The 22,822-nt window shown below is 30.1% G+C and overlaps 3 protein-coding genes across 4 annotated transcripts; 2 read left to right on the forward strand and 1 right to left on the reverse strand.

Moving 5' to 3' along the window:
* On the reverse strand, positions 1–2,506 carry LOC7478009 (NEDD8-conjugating enzyme Ubc12). Of its 2 annotated transcripts, none has more exons than XM_002310164.4 (6): positions 2,338–2,506; positions 1,671–1,784; positions 916–1,024; positions 710–788; positions 506–622; positions 1–392 (listed from the first exon to the last, which is right to left on the reverse strand). In XM_002310164.4, the coding sequence occupies exons 2-6, from the start codon at positions 1,777–1,779 to the stop codon at positions 255–257; spliced, it is 552 nt and encodes a 183-aa protein (XP_002310200.1). In that variant the 5' UTR covers positions 1,780–1,784; positions 2,338–2,506; the 3' UTR covers positions 1–254. The 2 variants fall into 2 exon arrangements, with proteins under 2 accessions (XP_002310200.1, XP_052310633.1); XM_052454673.1 differs by having other exon boundaries at positions 1,872–2,498.
* A 7,426-nt stretch (positions 2,507–9,932) lies between these two features.
* LOC7478008 (dolichyl-diphosphooligosaccharide--protein glycosyltransferase 48 kDa subunit) lies at positions 9,933–14,383 on the forward strand. Its single transcript, XM_002310750.4, has 13 exons — positions 9,933–10,328; positions 10,498–10,634; positions 10,723–10,848; positions 10,971–11,024; positions 11,139–11,252; positions 11,559–11,614; positions 11,710–11,751; positions 12,489–12,564; positions 12,771–12,842; positions 12,950–13,075; positions 13,169–13,273; positions 13,857–13,940; positions 14,043–14,383. The coding sequence occupies exons 1-13, from the start codon at positions 10,049–10,051 to the stop codon at positions 14,088–14,090; spliced, it is 1,320 nt and encodes a 439-aa protein (XP_002310786.2). The 5' UTR covers positions 9,933–10,048; the 3' UTR covers positions 14,091–14,383.
* Positions 14,384–20,818: 6,435 nt separating this feature from the next.
* On the forward strand, positions 20,819–22,401 carry LOC7478007 (geranylgeranyl pyrophosphate synthase, chloroplastic). The gene has a single exon (XM_002310749.4). The coding sequence runs from the start codon at positions 21,140–21,142 to the stop codon at positions 22,235–22,237; it is 1,098 nt and encodes a 365-aa protein (XP_002310785.1). The 5' UTR covers positions 20,819–21,139; the 3' UTR covers positions 22,238–22,401.
* The last annotated feature ends 421 nt before the right edge of the window (positions 22,402–22,822 follow it).

Raw genomic sequence — 22,822 nt, forward strand, 5'->3', positions numbered from 1 at the left:
TTCTTGTCTAACCTCACTCCACATTGAAATAAATAATATAACAAGTCGACATACAAATTGCATCCAAGAGTTACAATAGCATACAGATTATGTTTGTGTTTTCAGTTGCATGGTAATCCTAGGAACTAAGGCCCCCAGCTCCACCCAGAGAATCAAAAAGGATGACAACGTAATTTGAAAATAAATTTTACAACCACGGGCATTCAAGCATTGATAACACATTTGAATTGGCACTATGTACCACCACATAGAACCTAAATACACCGTGGAAAGAAGGATTGCCCCACATACCCGCCAGTCATAGCCCTTCTCACATTAGATTCAAACATCTTTGGGTTGTCCCTCAACACTGCTGCAGCATCATGATTAAGGGGATCCTCGTAATTTGGTTCCTGAAAGCACAATATTAAATGAAGTAAACTGAATAGATGTAAAGAGGTCAGAGATACCGAATGCCAACAAAATCACAGGGATGAACTTGATAGTTGAACACACAAAATAATACCGTGAAGAGATGATATAATCCATAAATGATGGTGTTTATATTGAGGACAGGTTTCCAATCTTCTCGCAAGATATTGAGACAGACATTTCCTTCCAAGTCGATGTTTGGATGGTAGACCTGCAAGTTGAACAAACAATGTATAAAGACCATCTTAATCCATTAAAACATTACTTAATTTAGAAAAGCAATGTCTTAATAAAATACCTTGGTTTTGCATTTAACTTTTGGTGCTTCGTGTGGGTAGATTGGGGAAACTTGGAAAGAGAACAAAAACGTTCCACCTCTTCAAACACGAATGAGAGTATTAAGTAAAATAATCATTTCTAGAAAAGAAATGATACAGTTTTTCAGATCATATAACAAAGAAACTAATGAAATACAGAGACTAAACTTTAGAGAAAGTTCATTACAAATAATATCCTTCATCTGGCCGGATAGAAACCTCAAAGCTCATAAGGTCATCCTTGCCATTGGGGAACGTCATGGTGCATGATTTAGGTAAGTTCAGCTCAGAAATATCTGCAACATGCGATGTAATGTAGGAAATGAGTGAGAATGTCAATAAGATAACACCACATAAGAAATGATCTCAACTTCCAAGATTATCTATTTTATATAGTGTTCCTTGAAGCGGACAACTAGAACCAACTTAAATAAGAAAAGTTTGTTTTATAAACTGGTTCAGGATCAAGTTTGTTACTAAAACAAATTCATGTATAGTTTGATCTGCAGAAATCTGTTGTTGATCTATCCCAGTTACTTGATATCACATCAAGTAAAAGGGTCCAGTGGGAGGTGCAAGAAGATTGAACGCAAGATCAAATAATATGCTATGTGTGCGGGTTTCTTTGAGCCAATGAGTTGCTTGAAACATTACAACAGAACTTGCAACTTTCAACTCAACACACACCTCTTTCTTAGCCCAAGAAGAGAAACAAAAATCTTTTCATCCAAGAGAAATCATCCAACTAATTAATCTTCCTCTCCTTGTACATCAAAGTTACAAAAAAATATTATGAGATTGCTAACTTGGGTTGAGAAACATTTTTAAGAACTAACATGTAAACACTACAATAAGGCACGTATTCATCGTCAAAAACTTAAACGAGAGTAATTAAAACAGAACAAAATAAAACCGTGCAATTACTAACTACAAGGGGCAAACCTTTATGAAGACGCAATTCTCCAGCACTTTGCTTCTTGATCGGCACGCCACCATTAGCATTTTCAGCAAGTTCTCTCTGCTTTTCCTTCACTTTAAATAGCCGAATCATAGCTCCTGTCATAGAAAAAGAACAGCACTAATCAGCCATCAAATCCCTTTAGATTTTCACAAAGATCACGTGTATCAACATAATCTACTCACCGTAACAACAGAAATCAAAATCGCACACAAAACTACTAACCAATCAATCAGGAAAGAAGAAAGAAGACAAATACCCAGTTAAATACACTAAGGATTTGCTCTAACCACAAAAGGACCCTCCAAAAACATCAAGAAGACGTGATTCTCTAGAGTCATTCACTAATTGAAAAATTGGATATCCATTGCTTTCAAGTTAAAAGAACAAATTTTTTAAAACTAGATCGCAATCTTTTATATTCGAGTGAAAAATCATCCAGGAATGAAACGAAAATAAAGGGTTCCACCGCAATAACTAAAAGCCCAAAAAAGATCCAAACTTTAAAACGTGAAACCACACACAAAAAAATCTGAATGATAACAAGAACAAAATACCAGCTCAAAACCCAGAAATCAAAATGCCTAAATCGATGAAAGCGAGAAACCAAAATCTAAAATGAGAGAGAGAGACATGGATCTTAAAAGGCACCTTATCTGTTCGAGGAAAATCCACAGAGAGAAAAAGAGGAGTAAGTTTTTTTGATTGATTTACGAGCAAGCCTTTTTATAAAACGAGGGGAAAGGGGAATTTCTCTGTTGCACAGTGCACACAGATTTGGCTATGCAAATTATTTACGAGTAATGAAGGCGGGACCCACCCCCTCTGGCTGGCCCTTTGGTTCGTTCTCCTAATATTCTGTTGCAAACGCACGAAGAAAAGCACAAACTTGCCCAAAGTCCTCTAACTCTATAAAGTATTTCGACTAAGTTCTTTTTTCGAATTTATGCAATTCAACCCTCAATTTGCTTCACCCATCAAAATCATTAATAAAATTAGAGATTTGTATGCATTTTTTCACATGCAAATATTTATTTGGTTTTAAATATCACATTTCTCATGGTATTTTGTATATAAAAATTAAATTTTTAACCTAGTATCTTTTGTGAGTCATTCAAACCATATTGATATATTTAAGAAAATAATTGTCACCATCTCTCTTAAGTTGGAAGCCAAGATAGTATAATATAAAGAGATTAAAGCATTATTTTGTTCCCAAATCAAATGATGATGGTAAGTGTATTTTACAAAAATAATTTTGTAAGCATAAGCTTATTTGGGAGTGTGGTTGTGGTTGTTTTTCATGTTGAAATGCATTAAAATGATGTTTTTTCACCTTTTAAAAATTATTTTTGAAATCAGCGCAACAAAACGATTCAAAACATATAAAAAATTAATTTTTCACAAAAAAATAAATTTTGAATTTTTTAAAAACACAAATTGACCCGCGTTTCCAAACGCTCTCTAAAAAAATATGTACGTAATTTTATAAGTTTTGGAGGTGTCATTTGTAAGCACGAATGCATAACAACTTACATAAGAAAATAAATCTTGTTAATTTTTTTTTTGAAAAGGGGATAATGTGAATTAAAATATGATAGTATTAGAATAATATTGTTTAATATTGAAGTTGAAAGACTTAATTGAAAATTATATGCATAGTTGGGAGCTGGCTTGTAATTTTTCCAAAACCAGAGCCTGCGGCCCACTGTAGTGTAGACACAAGTCATATGTGGATAAGTGAAGGAGATATGGAGTCGATTGCTTATTTGCTACGCTGCCATGGAATATTTTTGTATTTATAATCTTTTTGACTATCTTTTGTTTTTGTACAGAAAAAAAAATGTTGGCTTTTTTTTATTTAATGATTGTACAAAATTGTTTATAATTGTGTTCAAAATCCCACAAATTCAAATTAGTTTTGTTGAAGTATTACATAATTTTTGCCTTCTAACCTTTTTTTTATTTTTCTAAGAATTTATTAACAGTAGATATATTAAAGATTCAATGCTCAAAACCTAGGAATTTGAAAGCTCAAGTGTAAATTCCTTCATCCTCATAAATCAAAAGTATTGGACCTTTCCTAAGCCTCAGTGCTCCTAATTTTTTGGATCATCCCTTATTTGGATGGAAATAGATGGATAAATATTGGTTTTAAAAATCTATATTTATATTCTGATTGATATTATGATAGCTTTTATATATGTAGTTTTAAAAAATAAATTTTAAAAAAATTATTTTTAATTATTACTAATTTGATTTTATAGTGTTTGGTTAGAACTATTTTTAAAATAGTTGTTAATTAAAAAAGTAAATTTGATTAAAATTATTGTTAAAAGTGTTTTGGGTAATAAAACAACTAACAAAAAAAAAACATAATAATTTTATAATTTCAAAATAGCTTATAGTGTATCCTATTATTAATACGTCATAAATACACCGATACAACATTAAGGTCAAATTCGGAGAGGAGCACGAAGCACGCTTGATGGAGACGACTAGCTTTAGCAAAAACATCTGATGAGAATTGTAGATGGTGAGGGTATTTTGGTCTGTGTATTTTCAAAGGTTAGTTAGAAGCCAACTCTCTCCCTCTCTGTCATTGAAACGTGGGTTCTTTATGGGAAAGCATGTTAAAAGCAAGCCAATAGGCAGAGCATGTTTGAGAACATTATTGAAATATTAAAATAATAATATTATTTTTTATTTTTTAAATTCTATTTTAATATTAATATATATTTAAAAATACTAAAAAAATTATTAAAAAAAAACTAGAATTTAAAGAAAAGTAGATTAAAACTCAGTTTCAAACACCCCTATCTATCTCATAGTAATAACTAAGGTCAGACCTTAATTATTGGTAGGGTCCACTACTTGAACAGTAAATTATACATTCCTACCAGACAATGTATTATGATATGTTTGTCTTAATCACTAGGTTAAACTAACCCTTAATTTATATATTTTACGTTTATAATCTAGTTATAAGCTATTCTTAACTAATTTATTTATTTATTATGAAAAATAGAAGAATGAAAAGAAAAACATGTGTAATGGAAATTTTAGCTAGGATAGAAGGTATTTTTTTCTAATAAAAAACCACTAAATTGTAAATGGTCAATATTAGTGGATAAAGTATTTAATTATTTTTAAAACTACAAATATTAATTAATTAATTTTGACAAATTATAGGGGCTGGGTTATAGCTCACTTAAATACATTGGAATTATTTTGAAACTAAAAAGAAAATTCATTTGTGGTTCAAAAAAAATTTTAGCAGGTTGGAAGAATTTCTCCAAATTTTATTTCATTTTCAGTGTCTGGAATATTAGGAAAAAAAACCCTCCAAGTTTATGTTTTTTTATGTCAAGTCGACAAATCAACCTCAGTGACACAATTTCATCAAATTTAAATCCAATTTGTCCTTGTTGTTAGAGACGTTTTCACCTCAATCACACTCATCAAAAGCACAATGTGGTGAAAGTGTTGTTAAACAAGAACAAAATGCTACCAAAATTACTTAAATATTTTCGATAATTTTAATCATTGATTTTCTTTATTTAGAGGTCAATTTGTTAGAGACGTTCATCAATTTGTTTTCTACTTAAAACTTTTAATTCTTAAAAAAACATCCATAAATTCGTAATGTTGCTATATTTGTTTTACGTCAATGAACAAAATGTCATCTTTTGTTTGAGATTCTACACATATTTTTCATGCCATTTTACTACAATGATATTTTTTGAATAAATTTTTATTTAATAGCTCATGTAATCAATCATTTTTTAATCCAATTTTTTTTAATAGCTCATCTATTAAACTATTTAATACTTCTTTTTTTTTTCTAAATCCAATTTTTTTTATAGTATAACCACACAAAAACCAATGTCAAACAAGTTCTTATCTACATCTATCGCGTTTCATTAAATCAACTCAAGCAGAATAAATCGCAAATGAATATATAGATAGAATATATTATTTATAAATGATAAAATTACTAAAAACATCATTTATTTCAACATATCATATTTTTATTTATTAAAATTGATATCCTATTATTTATATAATTAATTTCATATTACATACTAAATAATTAATCCGATTACTAGGTCAAATAAATGTGTGAAATATTGTAAATTTGCCATTATGATTTTATCATTGCCAAAATGCCTTTAAAAATAAAATATTTATCATCTTCTTCGCTCTCTTTTTCATCATCATCATCATCCAACTACTATTTTTGTATTTTTACGATTAATTACACTAAGCCTTCTATAGTTTTTTCTTTATTTGCCTTTGTTTTTTTTTTAAATTACATTTTACATCACTAGTTAACAAAATCTTTCAAATTAGACAAAATTTCTCAATCAATTTCATATATAATATATCAAAAGCTCGCACAAATAACATATCTCATATTCCCTCTCATCTAGAATTAGTTTTCTCTCTCTTTAAACAATATTCTATTTATAAACAACCCTAAATTGAAATCAAGATCTATGTTTTTAATCAATTTCTCCCTTATAGCTATGTTTGTTATTTATTCAGACACTATTTGTACCATGATCTATTAGAGTCTCACTCTTTTCTTATTTAGAACTCAACGTGTTTTGTTACATGCATGTTATTTTTTTGAATTGACATATTGAAATGTGCTGCTAATGCATTTTGTTTTTGTTAAATATTGTTAATTGATTACATTATAGGTTGTTTTGACTCAATTTAACCAAAAATTGAAATATTTATAATTGTTTAAAAGTTAATCTTAAAGCTTGAAAAAACCTAAAAAGTTATTTTTTGCTTGAACATCAATAATATTCAGAACCCCATATACGTTTTAGCCATTGTTTAACCTAATTAGTCATGTTTTATTAGAAACCATAAAAAAACCCATAATTAAAGCTCACGAGTTATTATTCACAAAATCCTAATTTCTTAATTTATGTTTAAAACATGGTTGATTTAAAGACAAGAATTCCATTATTTAACCTAATTAGTCATGGTTAATTTCTACCGAAATTTCAGTAATATATATATATATATATATATATATATATATATATATATATATATATATATATATATAAATTAGTAACTATGAATATATGTCATATAATTTGAGTTTATATAATTGAGGATGTTACATTTTCTCTCTCAAGATCTAAGCCCAAACTAGATGTATTGATTAAAGGATGTATAATAACTAATATATGAATTTTGTTTTAACTATTTGAACCTAATAAGAACTTAAATATTGTGGATCATTGTTGTGGTTATGACATGTTTAAATTATAAGTTTTACTTTATTTAATGTGTATGCTTTTGATATATGTGATATTGATGTTTCATGAATTTTATTTAATAGTTTATACATGTATTTCATTTTCATCTGTTCATGTTGAAGAATATCATAGTTAGAAACATTAACATTACACATTAAATTAGATTTTAGCAACAACTTTATACTTGCAAAGCTTGCCTCTATATTATGAATCTTGATCCAAACTCTACATGATTCATTTTTTATTTTCTTCATTTCATATAGTATTCAAGCAATATCATTAACATCTCCTCATTCTTTTATTGTTAATTCAATATTATTAATATGTTTGCACGAATCAATGAATGTATTGTCGCGTGACTTGTCATCACATCTAGAGAGTAGCTTATTTTCGATATCCTAATTGTTGTTTTTTCACATGTTTTATATACTTTTTATTCTTGAACTTTAGTCCATCTAAGTTGTTGCAAGTTTGTATGCTATTAGCATTTGATGAATATAATGACATGTTGATAATGTGTGTTCTTGTTGTTGGCAATAAATGTGCTGTAAAATTTGGGTTGTTGACAATGAGTTTCGGGTTGTTATTGGTTGCACATAAGATGGAAATTGGTATGTGTTTTTGCTGAAAATGTTAGTTATGTTTACTTAAGTTTTGAACAGTGTTTTTATTGAGAATATTGGCTATGTTTGCTAAATTTTTAGAGATTGATTTTACTGGAAATTAGAAGGTGCTTGCTGGAAATTAAGATGTGTTTTTGCTGAAAATGTTGTCAGCGTTTGCTTGAATTTTAGGCAGTGTTTTGCTGGATTTATGGTAGTGTGTTTATTGAAATTTTATGAGTTAGTTTGCTTGAAAAATACCATTATTTATAAGTTTGTGTTTGCTATATAAATGGTGAAGAATTGTTGAGAAAACCATGTAAACAAAATGAAAATTTTGATGTTTATATAAATTTGATATTTTGTTAAAAACATACAAATGATGATATTTATATTATGAGGGTATTGAAAAATGACTAATTTTTTTTTCAAAAAAATGACAATGGTATTTTTATTATTTTAACACAACATAGACTCTTTAGTCATTGAATTGAATATAAGAACAATCTTATAAATAATTCAACATTTTTTGGTGTACAAGCAAGAGGATGTGAAGTGTTATGAATATATAAACTTTAGTATGTAAAGTTTAATTTCTAAAAGAATGGTGTTAAAAAGAAAAAAAATAAGCATACTATTGGAGGCTTAATATGATTTAACTCTTTTTTTTTTTTTATCTCAACATCAACAAGCATTTACATATACACCTTTCTAGCCAAGACAAATTCAAATTCATAACAAAGTAGTGAAATCTATATGAAAAATATCAATATATCCCATACCATATTGCTCAAATCCTAACCCTTGACCATATTGAAAAACAACTCACAAAACAAAAGAAAGAGCTAAATCTTATTAGAAAATCATTCAAAAACCATAAAACAATAAAATTAGTATTTTTATCTAGAAATAACCAAAAAGACATAAAAAAATGATCTAAACAAACTCATTAGTCTTGTTTTTTTTTAAAAGCTTTTCAAATCAAAGATTGTTTTCTATCATTAATTTTGATAAAAAAAATCTTACATTTCTCTTGAAGCATTAAATCTAAAACCAAATACAGATACTTAAACCTTCTCTATCACACCAAAACAGAGGAACCAAAAGCCTTGAAACCCTTGAATGTTGAAATCCAAGCTCATTCCTTAACAAATGATAAAAATCCATCATAAAATCTATATTCTTAGCGCTTAAATTCTCAATCATAGCATCCATTTTCAACCTCATATAACATTAAAACCAAGTCTTTGAAGTGTCTAAACATTAAAGCCCTAAAGCTTGAGAGAATCGCATGAATTGGGCTTGTGAAGATTTGAAAAAAAAAAGTGGTTGTGGTGACGAGATTAGGATGGGGGAGATAAAGAGTTTAGAGAAGATGAGGGAGGAGAGAAAGGTAAGAATTGAGAAAATGATTGAAAATTTGAGTGTTTTGATATATTTGATGAGCATGAAAAAGAAAAGTTGTTTTAGGTTTTTGAGGAGATTTCCTTTTGTTTGGTTATTGGGAAATTTTAATAAAAAAATCGACTTTGCTTTCATTAGCTTCTGAAAAGAAAGGTTTTTGTCATTCATTTTGCCGAAAATAAAAAAAGATAGAATGGTGTTTTTACCTTAGATTTTTGGGACTTGGGTTATTAATAAATGTTGGCATTTTCATCATTGTTTTAAGATGATGTTTACCAAGAATGTAAATTAAATGAAACTATGGAATGTAAAGTGCTTATATGCTCAAACTATAAAATGTTTTAAATATGTTTTCTTTTACAATTTGTTCAATTAGATTGAATTGGCTAGATGCCATGAATAAAGGGGTAAAAAGTTAAAAAGATGGATAAAACTATCATACACTACCTTAATTTTATTTTTCATGCATTTTTTTTAATAATAAAAATATTATCGAAACTAATTTGTATGTAAACTAAGATTATATCCCTACCAAAATGATCTTATTTGTGCAACCATCATATCAACAATGAATTTAATAAATCTTCTTAGTGTTGTTTCAAAATTTAAATTTAAAAAATTTAAAAATCTCCTTTATCATAAAATTAATTTAAAAAATTTTTATGGTAAAAATAATAATTAATGACATCTTATTAATTATTTTATGAATAAAATTTTAATAAATAAATAAATATAAATATAAATATAAATAAAATAAAATAAAATTCATGATACATAAAAAATTATAAAAATATATTCTCATTTTTTTAAAAAGTAAACCACATAGAATAATTAATAGGCTCTCGGGTTAAAAAAAAAAGAATAAAAATGGTTAAAAAGTTTGTTTAAAAAACAAGAAGAAATTTAATTTCCATTCGAAACGTTTCAGAAAAAAACCAAGTGGACTCTCCCATTGCAAACTCTCAAAATCCATTTATCAGTCCTTTTAGCGTCTCCTCCTCACCGGGTAAACCCTCAGCCACTCTCTCTCTCTCTCACCGAGACAGCCAAAAGACCCCATCCACAACCACAAAAATGGCGAGAAGCAATTTCTCGGTATTAACAATTCTATCAGTCACACTCCTCCTTCCCGTTCTCTCCCTCTCTTTCTCCCCTGACTCGCCCTCAGATCGTCGCCTCTTAGTCCTCCTCGACGACTTGTCACTCAAATCTTCCCTCTCAATCTTCTTCAATTCTCTCAAATCTCGCGGTTTTGATCTCGATTTCAAGCTTGCTGATGACCCAAAACTCGCCCTTCAACGTTATGGCCAGTACTTGTATGATGGCTTGATTCTCTTCTCTCCTTCAATCGAAAGTAAGTTATTAAATTGAAAGAAATTGTTGTTTATCTTTGTCAAGTTTTGGTTTTTATGGTCCTGTTTCTGATTTGAGAAAATGGGTTTTGTTCTTTTTACTTTTTTTTCTTTTTTGGGAATGATTTGTGATTTGGGCAATTGGGTTTTGTTTGTTCTTGTTATCGTTAGGATTTGGTGGTGCATTGGATTTAGCTGCTGTGCTTGACTTTGTTGACTCGGGTCATGATCTGCTTATTGCGGCCGATAGTTCTGCTTCTGATTTGATTAAGAGTGTAGCTACTGAATGCGGGGTTGATTTTGATGAGGTTAGTGTTGAATTTGTGATTCATTGGTTGTTTTTGTCACTTTATTTATTTAGTTTAATTTGTTTATTGAGTTTATGTAATGTTGTAGGATCCATCGGCTCTGGTTATTGATCATAAAAGTTATGCAGTCGCTGGGACTGAGGGTGATCATACATTGATTGCTGCAGATGATTTTATTGAATCTGATGTGCTGCTTGGAAAAAATAAGATTGAGGTTGGTTTGTCTGATTGTTTCGTTCCTTATATTAAGTTTTTTTACTACTATTATGGATCAGTTAATTCCTTGTGAAGTTTAAGGTTCGAGTTTTGAATGTTTATGGGTTTTGGATTAAACAGGCTCCTGTGCTCTTTAAAGGGATTGCACATTCTTTAAATGCAGCAAATACCCTGGTGAGGTCAAATGTGTTTTCTTTATTTCTTTGTTAATGTAGCTAGATGAAAAAGTTTTTTAAGGGTTTATGCTAATGGTTTCTGTGTTTCTGGGGCATGTGGCATGATGTATAGGTATTGAAGGTCCTTTCTGCATCTCCTTCTGCTTATTCAGCTAATCCAAGTTCCAAATTGTCAAGTCCTCCATCATTAACCGGATCTTCCATCTCATTAGTTTCAGTAATTCAGGTAACTTGGCTCCCTCCATCAAATTGTCGCTCGTTTTCTCTTACCACACACGCAACAGCTGAATAACAATTGTTTGTTGTGTTGTACTTTATGGTTTATTGTTTTTTTGTTTGCTGACCATTCTGTTGGTCTCTAATTATACTTCCTTATGTTGGTTCTGAATGCATACAATCGCACGTGTACATATGACTATTGCATGTCATAGTGGATGTCTGTGTTTTGAACACTGCTCTTAGCTGGGTTTTGAGAAAAATAAAAAAAATTGAGGTGAAATTTCTACTCACCAATTTTTTTTACATAATGCAGGCTAGAAACAATGCTCGGATTATGATTACAGGCTCATTAGATATGTTTAGTAACCGGTATGCAATCATGTGATGGTTTTTCAACTTTAGTGTTTCTCTAGCAATTATTTGGTTTATATCTGTTGACAAAATCTCTTCATTTCATGATTCAGATTTTTCAGATCAAGCGTACAGAAAGCTGGGAGCCCAAAAAAGTAAGTGAAGTTCTTATTGAACTCCTTTTCATTTTACATCTACTTTGGGCACCTGAGGTTTTCTAAACCTGCTGTTTCACGAATTGCAATATAGAATGGTCTCATCCATCATTTTAACTGTTTGCTGTGCAAATGCATATTTTTTCTGTGTACCTGGATAGAGTACAGTGGACTGAGAATGGGAAAACTAATGGTTAATGGCCGAGTTCATTTCGAAGAGTACAAGGAAATCACCTTCCTTTACATCATTAAGGCTTTACATAGGCTGAGATTGTGTTGAATTGTTGATAGCATTATATTCATACATGTCTCAAACTTTATTTGCAAGTTTCAATTTTTATTTCACACAAACACACAGTGCGTGTGTACTTCTATATATGTCAAGGCCTCAATTGATTGATGTTAGAGCTCCAGGCCCACATAGCTTCTATTTTCCTCGGTTGATTCCCATTCACAATATGCTTATGGATACAATAAGAAGAGGAATAACTTTCTTGGAGGACCCACAAAGCCATGATGTTTGTGTTTGTTTGCTCATCAAAGAGTACCTGGCTGATTTTGTGCTCACAGTGGGAGAAGGGGGATGTCATTGCTCCTGATTTTGGTGGTTGAAATTTTTAGTTGGATACTTTTGTTAATTTTCATCCATATGCTAGGCAATATGTTTTGCTTGTGAACAGAAATTCATATATTTTTAGAGGAGGAAAGTCACGTTATCTGTGACCTTGTGTTGGCAGATATGATAAATCTGGTAATGAGCAATTTGTGACTGAACTTAGCAAATGGGTCTTCCATGAAAGAGGTCATCTGAAGGTTAGGCTTTTATTTCAGCTGTCTTGAGTTATTTTATACATCTTGCTAATGTGTAATCAAATTGCAACATTTTGAGACATACTAAAGAATAGTCTTTAGATTGTTGATAAAATGGCAACTTTTAGGATCTTTCTTTCTTTCACTTGATTGTGTTTCGTTGCGTTTTCATCTATTGTGTAATATCAAGTCTCGTTCTTGACCACCAGGCTGTGAATCTTAGACACAATAAAGCTGGGGAAACAGACGAGCCTGCAATGTACAGGATCAAGGATGATCTGGTAACTTGTCAAGCTGTGTGCTCGTTTAGTTCTTTGAAATTCTTTTCTGAGAAGCTACATACGAGAGAGAGTATCGACAATCACCGTGAACTTCTATATGAGTGCAGGATTTTTCTGTTGAGATATATGAATGGTCTGGAAAGAGCTGGGAGCCATATGTGGCCGATGATGTTCAGGTCCAGTTCTATATGATGAGCCCCTATGTGTTGAAAACCCTATCAAATGACAAGAAGGTACATCGTTTCTATCATCCAATATTCATTTCCTTGCTAGTTACATCCCTGCTCGTGCTAATGTCTCTGATCATTTGTGCACCTGGTTTTCAGGGCTTGTATCATACATCATTCAAGGTGCCTGATGTTTATGGGGTTTTCCAGTTTAAGGTTGAGTATAACAGGCTTGGATATACTAGCCTGTTGCTCTCCAAACAGGTAAGCTTCTTGGACTTGTATGGTCTCTCCTCTACCTAATCAAATTAGCAACTTCCTGGTTTACTTTATTTTTGTAGTGGATTGATTGTTTTGGTTATGATTGATGTTGAGAATGTTGGTTGCAATTTGGTGATGGTAATATAACCAAAGATAAACATATTTGGGACTTCTTATGAAAAGGAATTTGGATAGCTAGGTCAGGTGGCAACAGTATTCTGGCATATCAGATAGGAGAAGTGGTGCAACTGTATCAATTCAGTGGCTTTATTTTTGGCTGGAGGGACATATTTATGTTCATCTGGGGAAAAGCACTTTGAGAAATATTATTATATGCTGACCTGTCCAAAGATCCATTCATGGGGCAACAATAATGAATCCCAAAGAAATTGATTGCAAATTGTATTGCTTCTAGTTACAAAATGCATGAATTTATGCATGCTGCCTTTATTTTTTATGAAGATTCCTGCATCTATTATTGTATGTTGTCATTATACCCTCAGTGCATAATTCGTCGTCTTAATGTTGAATGTCCTGTAATGTTGAAAGGCACCGAGTAAAAAGCCAATTTATACTGTGATTGCAGATTCCAGTTCGGCCCTTCAGACACAATGAATATGAGAGATTTATAACAGCTGCTTTTCCCTACTATGGAGCTTCTTTTACAATGGTATTCTCTATAAAAAAAAAACTGGAATTTTATTATTTTGTGAATCTCTATCATTTGTGTATGTGCAAGCGCGTGCTAAGCATATGGTCCTGTTGATTGCAGATGGCTGGCTTCTTTATCTTCAGCTTTGTTTACCTGTACCACAAGTGAAAGCCCTGTTATAATAGAGATGATTGCGTTGCTATTAAGATGCTCTTTTTAACACATGGAGAATATTTCGAGGGCCTTGTAGCAGCTTCCCTCGCAATTTTCATTATTTAGGAGGAATTATGGTGAAATGACATTGTACTAAAATTATCTACCATTAGCATTGCACCTGTAGAAAACTTTTGATGAGTATTAGAACCATAACATTATAAGTTTAATGCAGTTTTACTGTATGGTAAATCAATTGCTAGATTTTGGTCTAATAAATTTGCAAGCGAGAGTAAATCTTTTGAGAATTTCTCCTACAGTCTCCCACAAATTCACTATTTGGAAAATATGCTTTTTAGGTTTTTTTCTTCCCTTCCGTTTGGCACTTTCGCCTTTTAGCTATTACTAGATATTTGATTTTTGTTTAACCATGGGTTAGATATTTTTTTTCTCAGCAAAAAGTTTTTATATAGATTTTTTCAATAAATTTTTGTATTTAAAAAAAATTATAAGTGAAAATTAAAAAATTTATACATATATTTAATTAAATAAATCAAGAATTATATATATTAATAAATAAATAAAAAACTTATAAATGATCACTAAAAATAAAAACTATAAAAATTAAAAAATAAGTATAAATCAAGATGTAACATGATGTTTATGCTTATGCGGTTGTGTTTGTTTAATTTGTTAATTAAAATAATTTTTTTATTTAATTAAATGATAATAAAAATAGATATATTAAATTAATTAAATAATAATAATAATAATAATATGCAGTGCTATATATATTAGAAATATTATTTAATTTTTTTTTTATTTTTAAAAATAAAATTTATCTATATAAAAGATTATGTATTAATTAGAAAAACCTCCTAAAACATTAAATGTATAATTAAAAAATAATTGTTATTTTAAATAGATTTTCTAAATAACATAAAAGAAAAAAAAAGATATTAATATAAATAAAAATAAAAATACTGTTAAGATTAAGATTAATTTAAACACACTTTCATTGACTTTTTGTTAGCATTGGTTAATTGAGGAATAATAATAAAAAAAAAAAAAACTAAAAGGCAAGATGGTGGAAAGATTTTATTTACTGTAGCACCTAACTCATTTTATTATGGATTTCAATAATAAAATTATGATTTTATCCCTCAATCAAATAACATTTGGCCTGACTTATGAACATTTGGCCTGACTTATGAAGGTGATAGAGTCTTTTTCTTTTTTTATGAATAATAAAAAAATATTAAAATGTCATTAGAGATAGATAATGTAAGTTTGATATTTAGGGGAATTTTTGGTTTTTAACTTTTGAATGTATAATAAAATTACTTAAATGCCCTTGAAGAAGCCTTCTGTCAAGGGTTTTTTCTTTTCTTTTCATGTTATTTTTTTGTTAATTATTATTTTAATGAGGGCATTGTGGTCTTTTGTTAGAAATTAAATAACATTAAAATTTAAAAAGTTATTGGTGCGTGGGAGGCATCTACACATTTTGGGGTGTGCGTGTGGTGCCTCATAGTGGTCAAAACTACATTTTTATCGTGTTTTTGAAAGAGCGGTCGCGACATGTCAGCAGAGGTTGGACGGTTTGTTGCTGGTGGATCTTTTCCCCCTTTATTTTCTTCAACTCCCCCTTAAATTGTAGGTTGGTCCTCTTTGTTTTTTATTTTTCTTCTTTAGTCTTTTCTCATTTGATTTCCAATTTTTTTCATTGGTTTTTTTGTAAAAATATTATTTCTTTTCAATTTAGTCCTTCAATTTCATTTTGTTATATATTGATTTTTTTAATTTGGTCATTATTCTTCTGAACTTGATTTTCTCCTTGGCCTATTTATAAAAGTTTTATTGGTTTTTAATTTTACATTTCAATCCAAGTTTATGGTGTGTTATTTTTTTCGATTTAGTCCTATTTTTTTGATTTTTTTTCTTTTTGTTAGAGTTATTTTTCTTTTTAATTTAACTCTCCAATAAAAAAAATTAGTTGCCCTCTAATTTATTTTTTATTTTGATTTTCATCATCATTCTTTTAATTATCATCTTTTGTTTTAGATCCTTTCGTCAATTAATTGTTTTTTGGTTTTATTTTTCAATGTTTGATTTGCTGGAAATTGTGCTTTGTTGTTTTTCATATATGATGCTTCTAGTTTATTTTTTAAATTCATCGTTCGACATTAGTTTTTTTTTTAAAAAAAAATTGCCTTTGTGGTTTTCTTCAATTTGTTTTGTCTCAAGTTATCATAATCACATGACTTATTTTATGAGTTTTGCAGGTTTACTTAGGATTCGCTCACCTTTTATTACTCAGGTTATGTGTCTATTGCACTATCTCAAGTTGACTCATGCCGATTTTTTGTCAATTTTAATCCAAATTCATACTTCAAAAGACTTTTTTTTCTAAGGTATGGTGGTCTTTTTTTTAAAGAAAATTATTTGTTTGTTACCGTTATCTATTCTTTTATCGTTCAGTTAAAATAAAATTAATTTATTAAATTCAGTCAGTGTTATAACCCGAGTTATTAATTTCTCTTATTTATTTAAAACACGCTTATCACACCCATACATTATTTTTTATGAAAAAAATACAAACCCGTAGCATAGCGCGTGATATGTCTAATTGTTACTAAGAGTATAATAAGATGAAAGCGTGGTCAAGAGTCATGCAGCTAATTCGTTGAAAAGAAAGAAAGATTGTTTTAAAAGAAGGTAAAAGAAAGAGAAAAGTGAAATAGAAGAAAAAGAGTTGGCCATGAAATAGAAATAAAATTACACTGGAAATACACACATATTTATTTGATGTAAATTTTTTAAAGTTCATACTTTAATTTTTAATTTGACACACATATTCTATTATTTACATAAAGTTAAGGTTTTTGTTTTTAGATTTGAGGATAAAAAAAAGTTTTATTGAGTTGAAATTTTATTTTTAAATTTAAAATATAGGAAGCATGGTAACATAAGCGTCGTTTACCCTTGCAAGAAAATAAAAATAAAAAATTCATTGATTTGCCTAAAAGAAGTAATAACAACTACCACATTTTAATTATATAAGCATGCAATCAAATAAAATCAGTATTTACAAAAGTAATAATAATCATTTAAACTTATTAATAAACCCCCCTTGAAGGCCCAAAACCCATGGGCTCAAACATTGAGCCCGAGCCTAACCTCAATTGACTCAATCTTAGAGAAGAGTCCAACCTCTTGAGAGTGTTTGTTTAAAAGGTTGTGTCTGTGTTTTGTCTAAAACACAGATGCAACCTGTTTGGTAAAATAAAACCATAATTTATTGTTCATGGTGTTTGTTTAAGAGGTTGCGTCTGTGTTTTGTCTAAAACACAGATGCAACCTGTTTGGTAAAGTAAAAACCATAATTTACTGTTTATGGATCCTACAGTTTTTTCACGTTCCAAACGCAGGAAAAGAGAAGCAAAAAAATGTTGCTTCTTCCGCACTGTTGATGAAATTAATTAGCATGAACAGTGTTCACGCTACACTGTTCATGAATGAATTAATTAGCATGCTACACTGTTCAGTCCAAAGCTCAAAATGCATTGAACCGGGTCTGATCCAGTAAAATAAAAAATAAAAATTATTTTTTATTTTTTAATTGTGTTTTATTCGAAAAACTAGTGTTTAACATTATTTAATGACACTACATAAATTAGACAGAGATCATTTGATGATGTAGCATTTGCAAAATTCGATCGCAATTCCAATTTAGTTCCTGATTATATTTTACCTAATGTTGTTGCGCGCTTAAGAAACCAAAAAAACTGTAGTCCTTGTCGGATGTATTTCATACGTGATGGAATTGTAGATAGTTTAATGGAACAATGAAAAATATTTTATATAAAGTATTATTTATTTCATGATGCAATAACAATAGTTAAATTTACAATATTTAAATTAAAAACCATCAATATTAATATATATTTTTTAAAATTATTTTATAACCTCAATTTCAAAAGCATTATTAACCAAACACATTAAACTACTTTTTGTTCAACCTCAATTCCAACCATAGTTTTAACCAAACATACATAAATACCAAATCAACCTCAACCTAAAGTACTTTTTATAAAACAATTTTTTTCAAACCACAACCACATCAGCTACCACAATACCAAACATAACTTTTTATAAATGGCACCTCTATGTTACCAACCCATTAGCCAATGGTGTAATAAGCACCACAACTACTTTCGAGCATCAATCTCTTCATCAATGGTGCAACAACCAATAAGATGGTGTTTGAATGGGAGGTAGCTTGTGCTTTTTTGAGTAAAAAGCATGTTTTTATAGCTTTTAGATGTGTGATTTGTGCTTAAAAAGCATTGTATCTTTGACAAAAAGCCACCACACCTCCAAGCCGAACACACCCTTAATCATTTGTAACTCCACTCACTATAAGGCATCTGCAAGTTCACTCTTCATGAAGGTAAGTTGACGTGATAGAGGTCTATAAACACATGAAGATATGAATAAACAACAAGACCATACAAAAAAATTAAGTCCTCAAAATAGGAATCCAAACACCAAGCAGAGTAGACCATGCAAGGCCTAGAACCACATTGCTACTGTCGCTCTTGCTCACCTGCTACACCACTCAGCTCCTCCATTACTTGCATGCTCAACATTCTTCTCTCCTTCTATATTTACTGACCAAGTATCAGATAATCCCATGTTTCAATGGAAGACTTGTTTTATAAAAAAAAAAAACTCGTTAAAGTTACCTTGTAAACTCACTGGACTAGTGACAAGTCCACTCACTCCAGGAATCGAAAAAATTCATCATCCTATCAGCTTGTTGATCAAGTTAAGCCTAGTCACTCCACCATCCTAAGATCACAGCCTGTAAAAAATCTAATTTAACCTTTAATTTTCACGCCTTCATTAGAAAACATGAAGGAGATCATAATATAATCATGGAGGTAAATAATAAGCATTGATGTGATCAAAATCATCCTATTTAGTATATCAATTTCTGTTTTTTTTATATATAAAAAACAAGAACTATTTTTTTGTTTTTTGTTTTATAAAAAAAGGTGCTAATATTTTCACTCCACAATGTATAAATTTCATTCCATATTAGATTGACCAAAATATCTCTAATTATATTTTTCATAAATAATGATATTTAATATCAGTATTATATCTATATATTAAAAATATAGCTAAAAGTTAAAAAAAAAAAATCTTCTTTTTTCTAACGAGGATAGTCAGGCTTCACCCTTTTTTACCCTTACCTATCACTAAATTTAATTGATTTTAAAAAATTGTCACACTACATTATTTTTCATGTTAAAGATTTTTTTTTTCAAATATCATCCATCAATAAAATAATAATTATTTTTAAAAAATATAATATGGTAATTAAAATTTTAAGAACTTCATTTTTTATATACCGTTTGTTTTTTAATTAATTTGAAAATAATATTTTAATAAAATCCAATTATGTCAAAGTAAGATACTCTATAAACATACTAAAAGATAATAGATAATGTAGTATATTAATAAAAAAATGTAATAAAAGTAAAGTAGGATTAAAAATTTAAACTATTCATAAAAGAAGTTAATGGCACAATTTATTCTTATATAATAGGGTAATTTTCAATACATAATTATATTTTTAATGAAACTATATTTTTAATAAGCATTAAGTTTTTAATTTATCATTTTGACAATATTTTCTAGCCAAACAATCATAATGAATCAAGTGATTTGCACATGATTATATTTTATTTTCAAAATATTCTTGTGGAGGCCCGCAGCAATACCGACGTGCAAATTGTTCGTCTGATTTGGGTATAGGGACGAAAGACAAATGAAAAATTTTTATCTGTAAATCAAATAACTAATTTTGATGATTTAGTCTAAAATGTTTACCAAAATAATATATTAAAAAATTAAAAAATATTCAAGAATGAAATTAACTAATTAAAAAATATAAAGAATTTAGCTAATAAATTAAAAAAAAACAATAATTTACTAAACAATAACACCAAGAAATTCACCAATAATAAATAAAGTGAGTTACACAAACAATTTAAAGATTTCAGAGCTTACTTGTATTTAAGCGACTCATGTAATCTATTTTAATTATGATTGATGATTTTTTTATATAATTGTATTTTTTTTATCAAGATTTTTTTAATAATATTAATAATGTCGTTATCTTTAAAGTTTTTATGTTTCTGAAATTTCTTTTATTTTTTCCTCGTTTTTCTATCTTTCTTGTCTGTTTGTTGGAAATTATTTCACAGATGGCAACAACTTGCAAGTCGCAGATTTCAATTCTAATTTTTAACATGTGTTATTTATTTAAATATTTTTTTTGCTGTATTATTTTATTATTTTAACGTGATGAAAAAAACCTACTTTTATTTGGAAAAACAGAATCACCAGTCAAATTCCGACAATTCACACATGCTTAAGGAAAAGATGCTGATAAAGCGTCCTATAAGACCCATCCAAGTCAATCCAAAATCCTATCTTTGTCACTTCTTTAATTCTTTTGGAATTTGCTTCGGGTATAGAAATTTTTAAGGTTATTTTTTAAAGTATTTTTATATTAAAATATATTAAAGTAATAAATTTTTTATTTTTTAAAAATTATTTTAAAAATCAATACATAAAAAATATAAAAAAATTATTTTTAATAAAAAAATTTAAATCTTTTAAAAATATAAATTAAACCGCGCTTCCATACACTTATTAAATGTATCACAGTTACACACACTCTCTGTCCAAAATTTCCACTCTCTCTCTCTCTCTCTCTCTAGAATCCTATCTCTCTGCATACCTTTATCGTCTCAGTACTTGTTATTAGGAATATCATTGCTCCTTTTCTCATTCGTGGTCTTGTGGTCGTGGACACTTGAATGTTTTTCCATTTCTGGCTGAAGTTAACTCTCATGGCCAACCTTTGTAGTGCTATTGTTTAGAACTTAACCTGTGTTTCACTTGTAGTTCAGCTTTTTATTACAATTACATAGTAAGATCAACCCCTCTTTCTCTGTCTCTCTCTCCCTCTTAGACACACAGAGAAAATGACTTCTGTGAATCTGGGTTCATGGTTTCAGACATCAATCATCAACAAAGATACAGGACCCAGATCCATACCCATCTCAAATTTTTTATCTCCAGGTTCTAAAAGTCTTCAAATTCCTTCAGTACATCAAAAACAGAGAAAACCCATGTCTTCAATTTGTGCGGTTCTCGCAAAAGAAGAGACTCTTCAAGAAGATCAACGAAAACCCACTTTTGATTTCAAGTCTTACATGCTACAAAAAGCCAATTCTGTTAACAAAGCATTAGATGCAGCTGTTTCTCTTAAAGAGCCGGCTAAAATCCATGAGTCTATGCGATACTCTCTTTTGGCTGGTGGCAAGAGGGTTAGGCCAGTGCTTTGTCTCGCTGCGTGTGACCTTGTTGGTGGGTCTGAATCCATGGCTTTGCCTGCTGCTTGTGCCGTAGAAATGATCCATACTATGTCATTAATGCATGATGATCTTCCTTGCATGGATAACGATGATCTTCGCCGTGGAAAACCCACCAATCATATTGTTTTTGGTGAGGATGTTGCGGTTTTGGCAGGGGATGCTTTACTGTCATTTGCATTTGAACATATTGCAGTGTCTACAATCCATGTTTCGCCTCTTAGAATTGTTCGTGCAATTGGTGAATTGGCGAAAGCTATTGGTGCTGAAGGACTTGTCGCCGGGCAAGTTGTTGATATTTGTTCTGAAGGGTTGTCCGAAGTGGGGTTGGAGCAGCTTGAATTTATTCATGTACATAAGACTGCGAAGTTGTTGGAAGGTGCTGTTGTTCTAGGGGCCATATTAGGTGGAGGAACCGATGAGGAAGTTGAGAAATTGAGGACCTATGCAAGAAGTATTGGATTATTGTTTCAAGTAGTGGATGATATTCTTGATGTTACCAAATCTTCACAAGAATTGGGGAAAACTGCAGGGAAGGATTTGGTTGCGGATAAGGTTACTTATCCTAGGTTAATGGGAATTGAGAAGTCTCGGGAGTTTGCTGAGAGGTTGCTGAACGAAGCCAAGGACATGCTTGCTGGATTTAATCAAGAGAAGGCCGCTCCGTTGATAGCTTTGGCTAATTACATTGCTTACAGGCAAAACTAATTTATGTTGTATTACAATTGTTTCTCGGTTGCCTTGTTTTTGTATAAAGTTAGATCTCCTCTACAGTTTTCGAAGAGTGCTTGTTGCATCAATGTTGTGTTACTGAGGTTGTGCCAATGTCGCGATTCAGATCAATAGCAATATGGACAACTTAATTTTCTCCCTGTGCTTAAGTTTTCATTGGTTGTGAAACAAGCATGTTGAACTTCCCCTTGAAATTGGGGTTACTTGACAATTAGTTGCTTTGTCATTCTTTTCGCTGATTGTCAGGTTTTTCATTGATAAGAATTGTGGTCTATAAAGTGAATTCAATTTGCACTAAATGCAAGAAGAATGTTTTGTGACAGCGTGTAAAGCTCTTCAGTGTCGTTCAAGAATTGCAAATAAAGATTATCTTTCAGAACCTAGCAAACCCTCTTAGGACTTCCTGGTTTTTGTAGTTCTGTCTAGGTGAAGAATGCATTCATAGATTTGAGGCATCTGCATTGTTGAAAGCTTGAAGTTTGCTGTTCCCTCAAAGCATACAGTTGTAGGCTCTGTAATGTTATGTTTCCTTTCTGCTCAGCAAACTTTAAGTGGTTTTGT

The sequence above is a fragment of the Populus trichocarpa genome, chromosome 7 (assembly GCF_000002775.5).
Source record: "Populus trichocarpa isolate Nisqually-1 chromosome 7, P.trichocarpa_v4.1, whole genome shotgun sequence".
Classification (NCBI taxonomy): Eukaryota; Viridiplantae; Streptophyta; class Magnoliopsida; order Malpighiales; family Salicaceae; genus Populus; species Populus trichocarpa.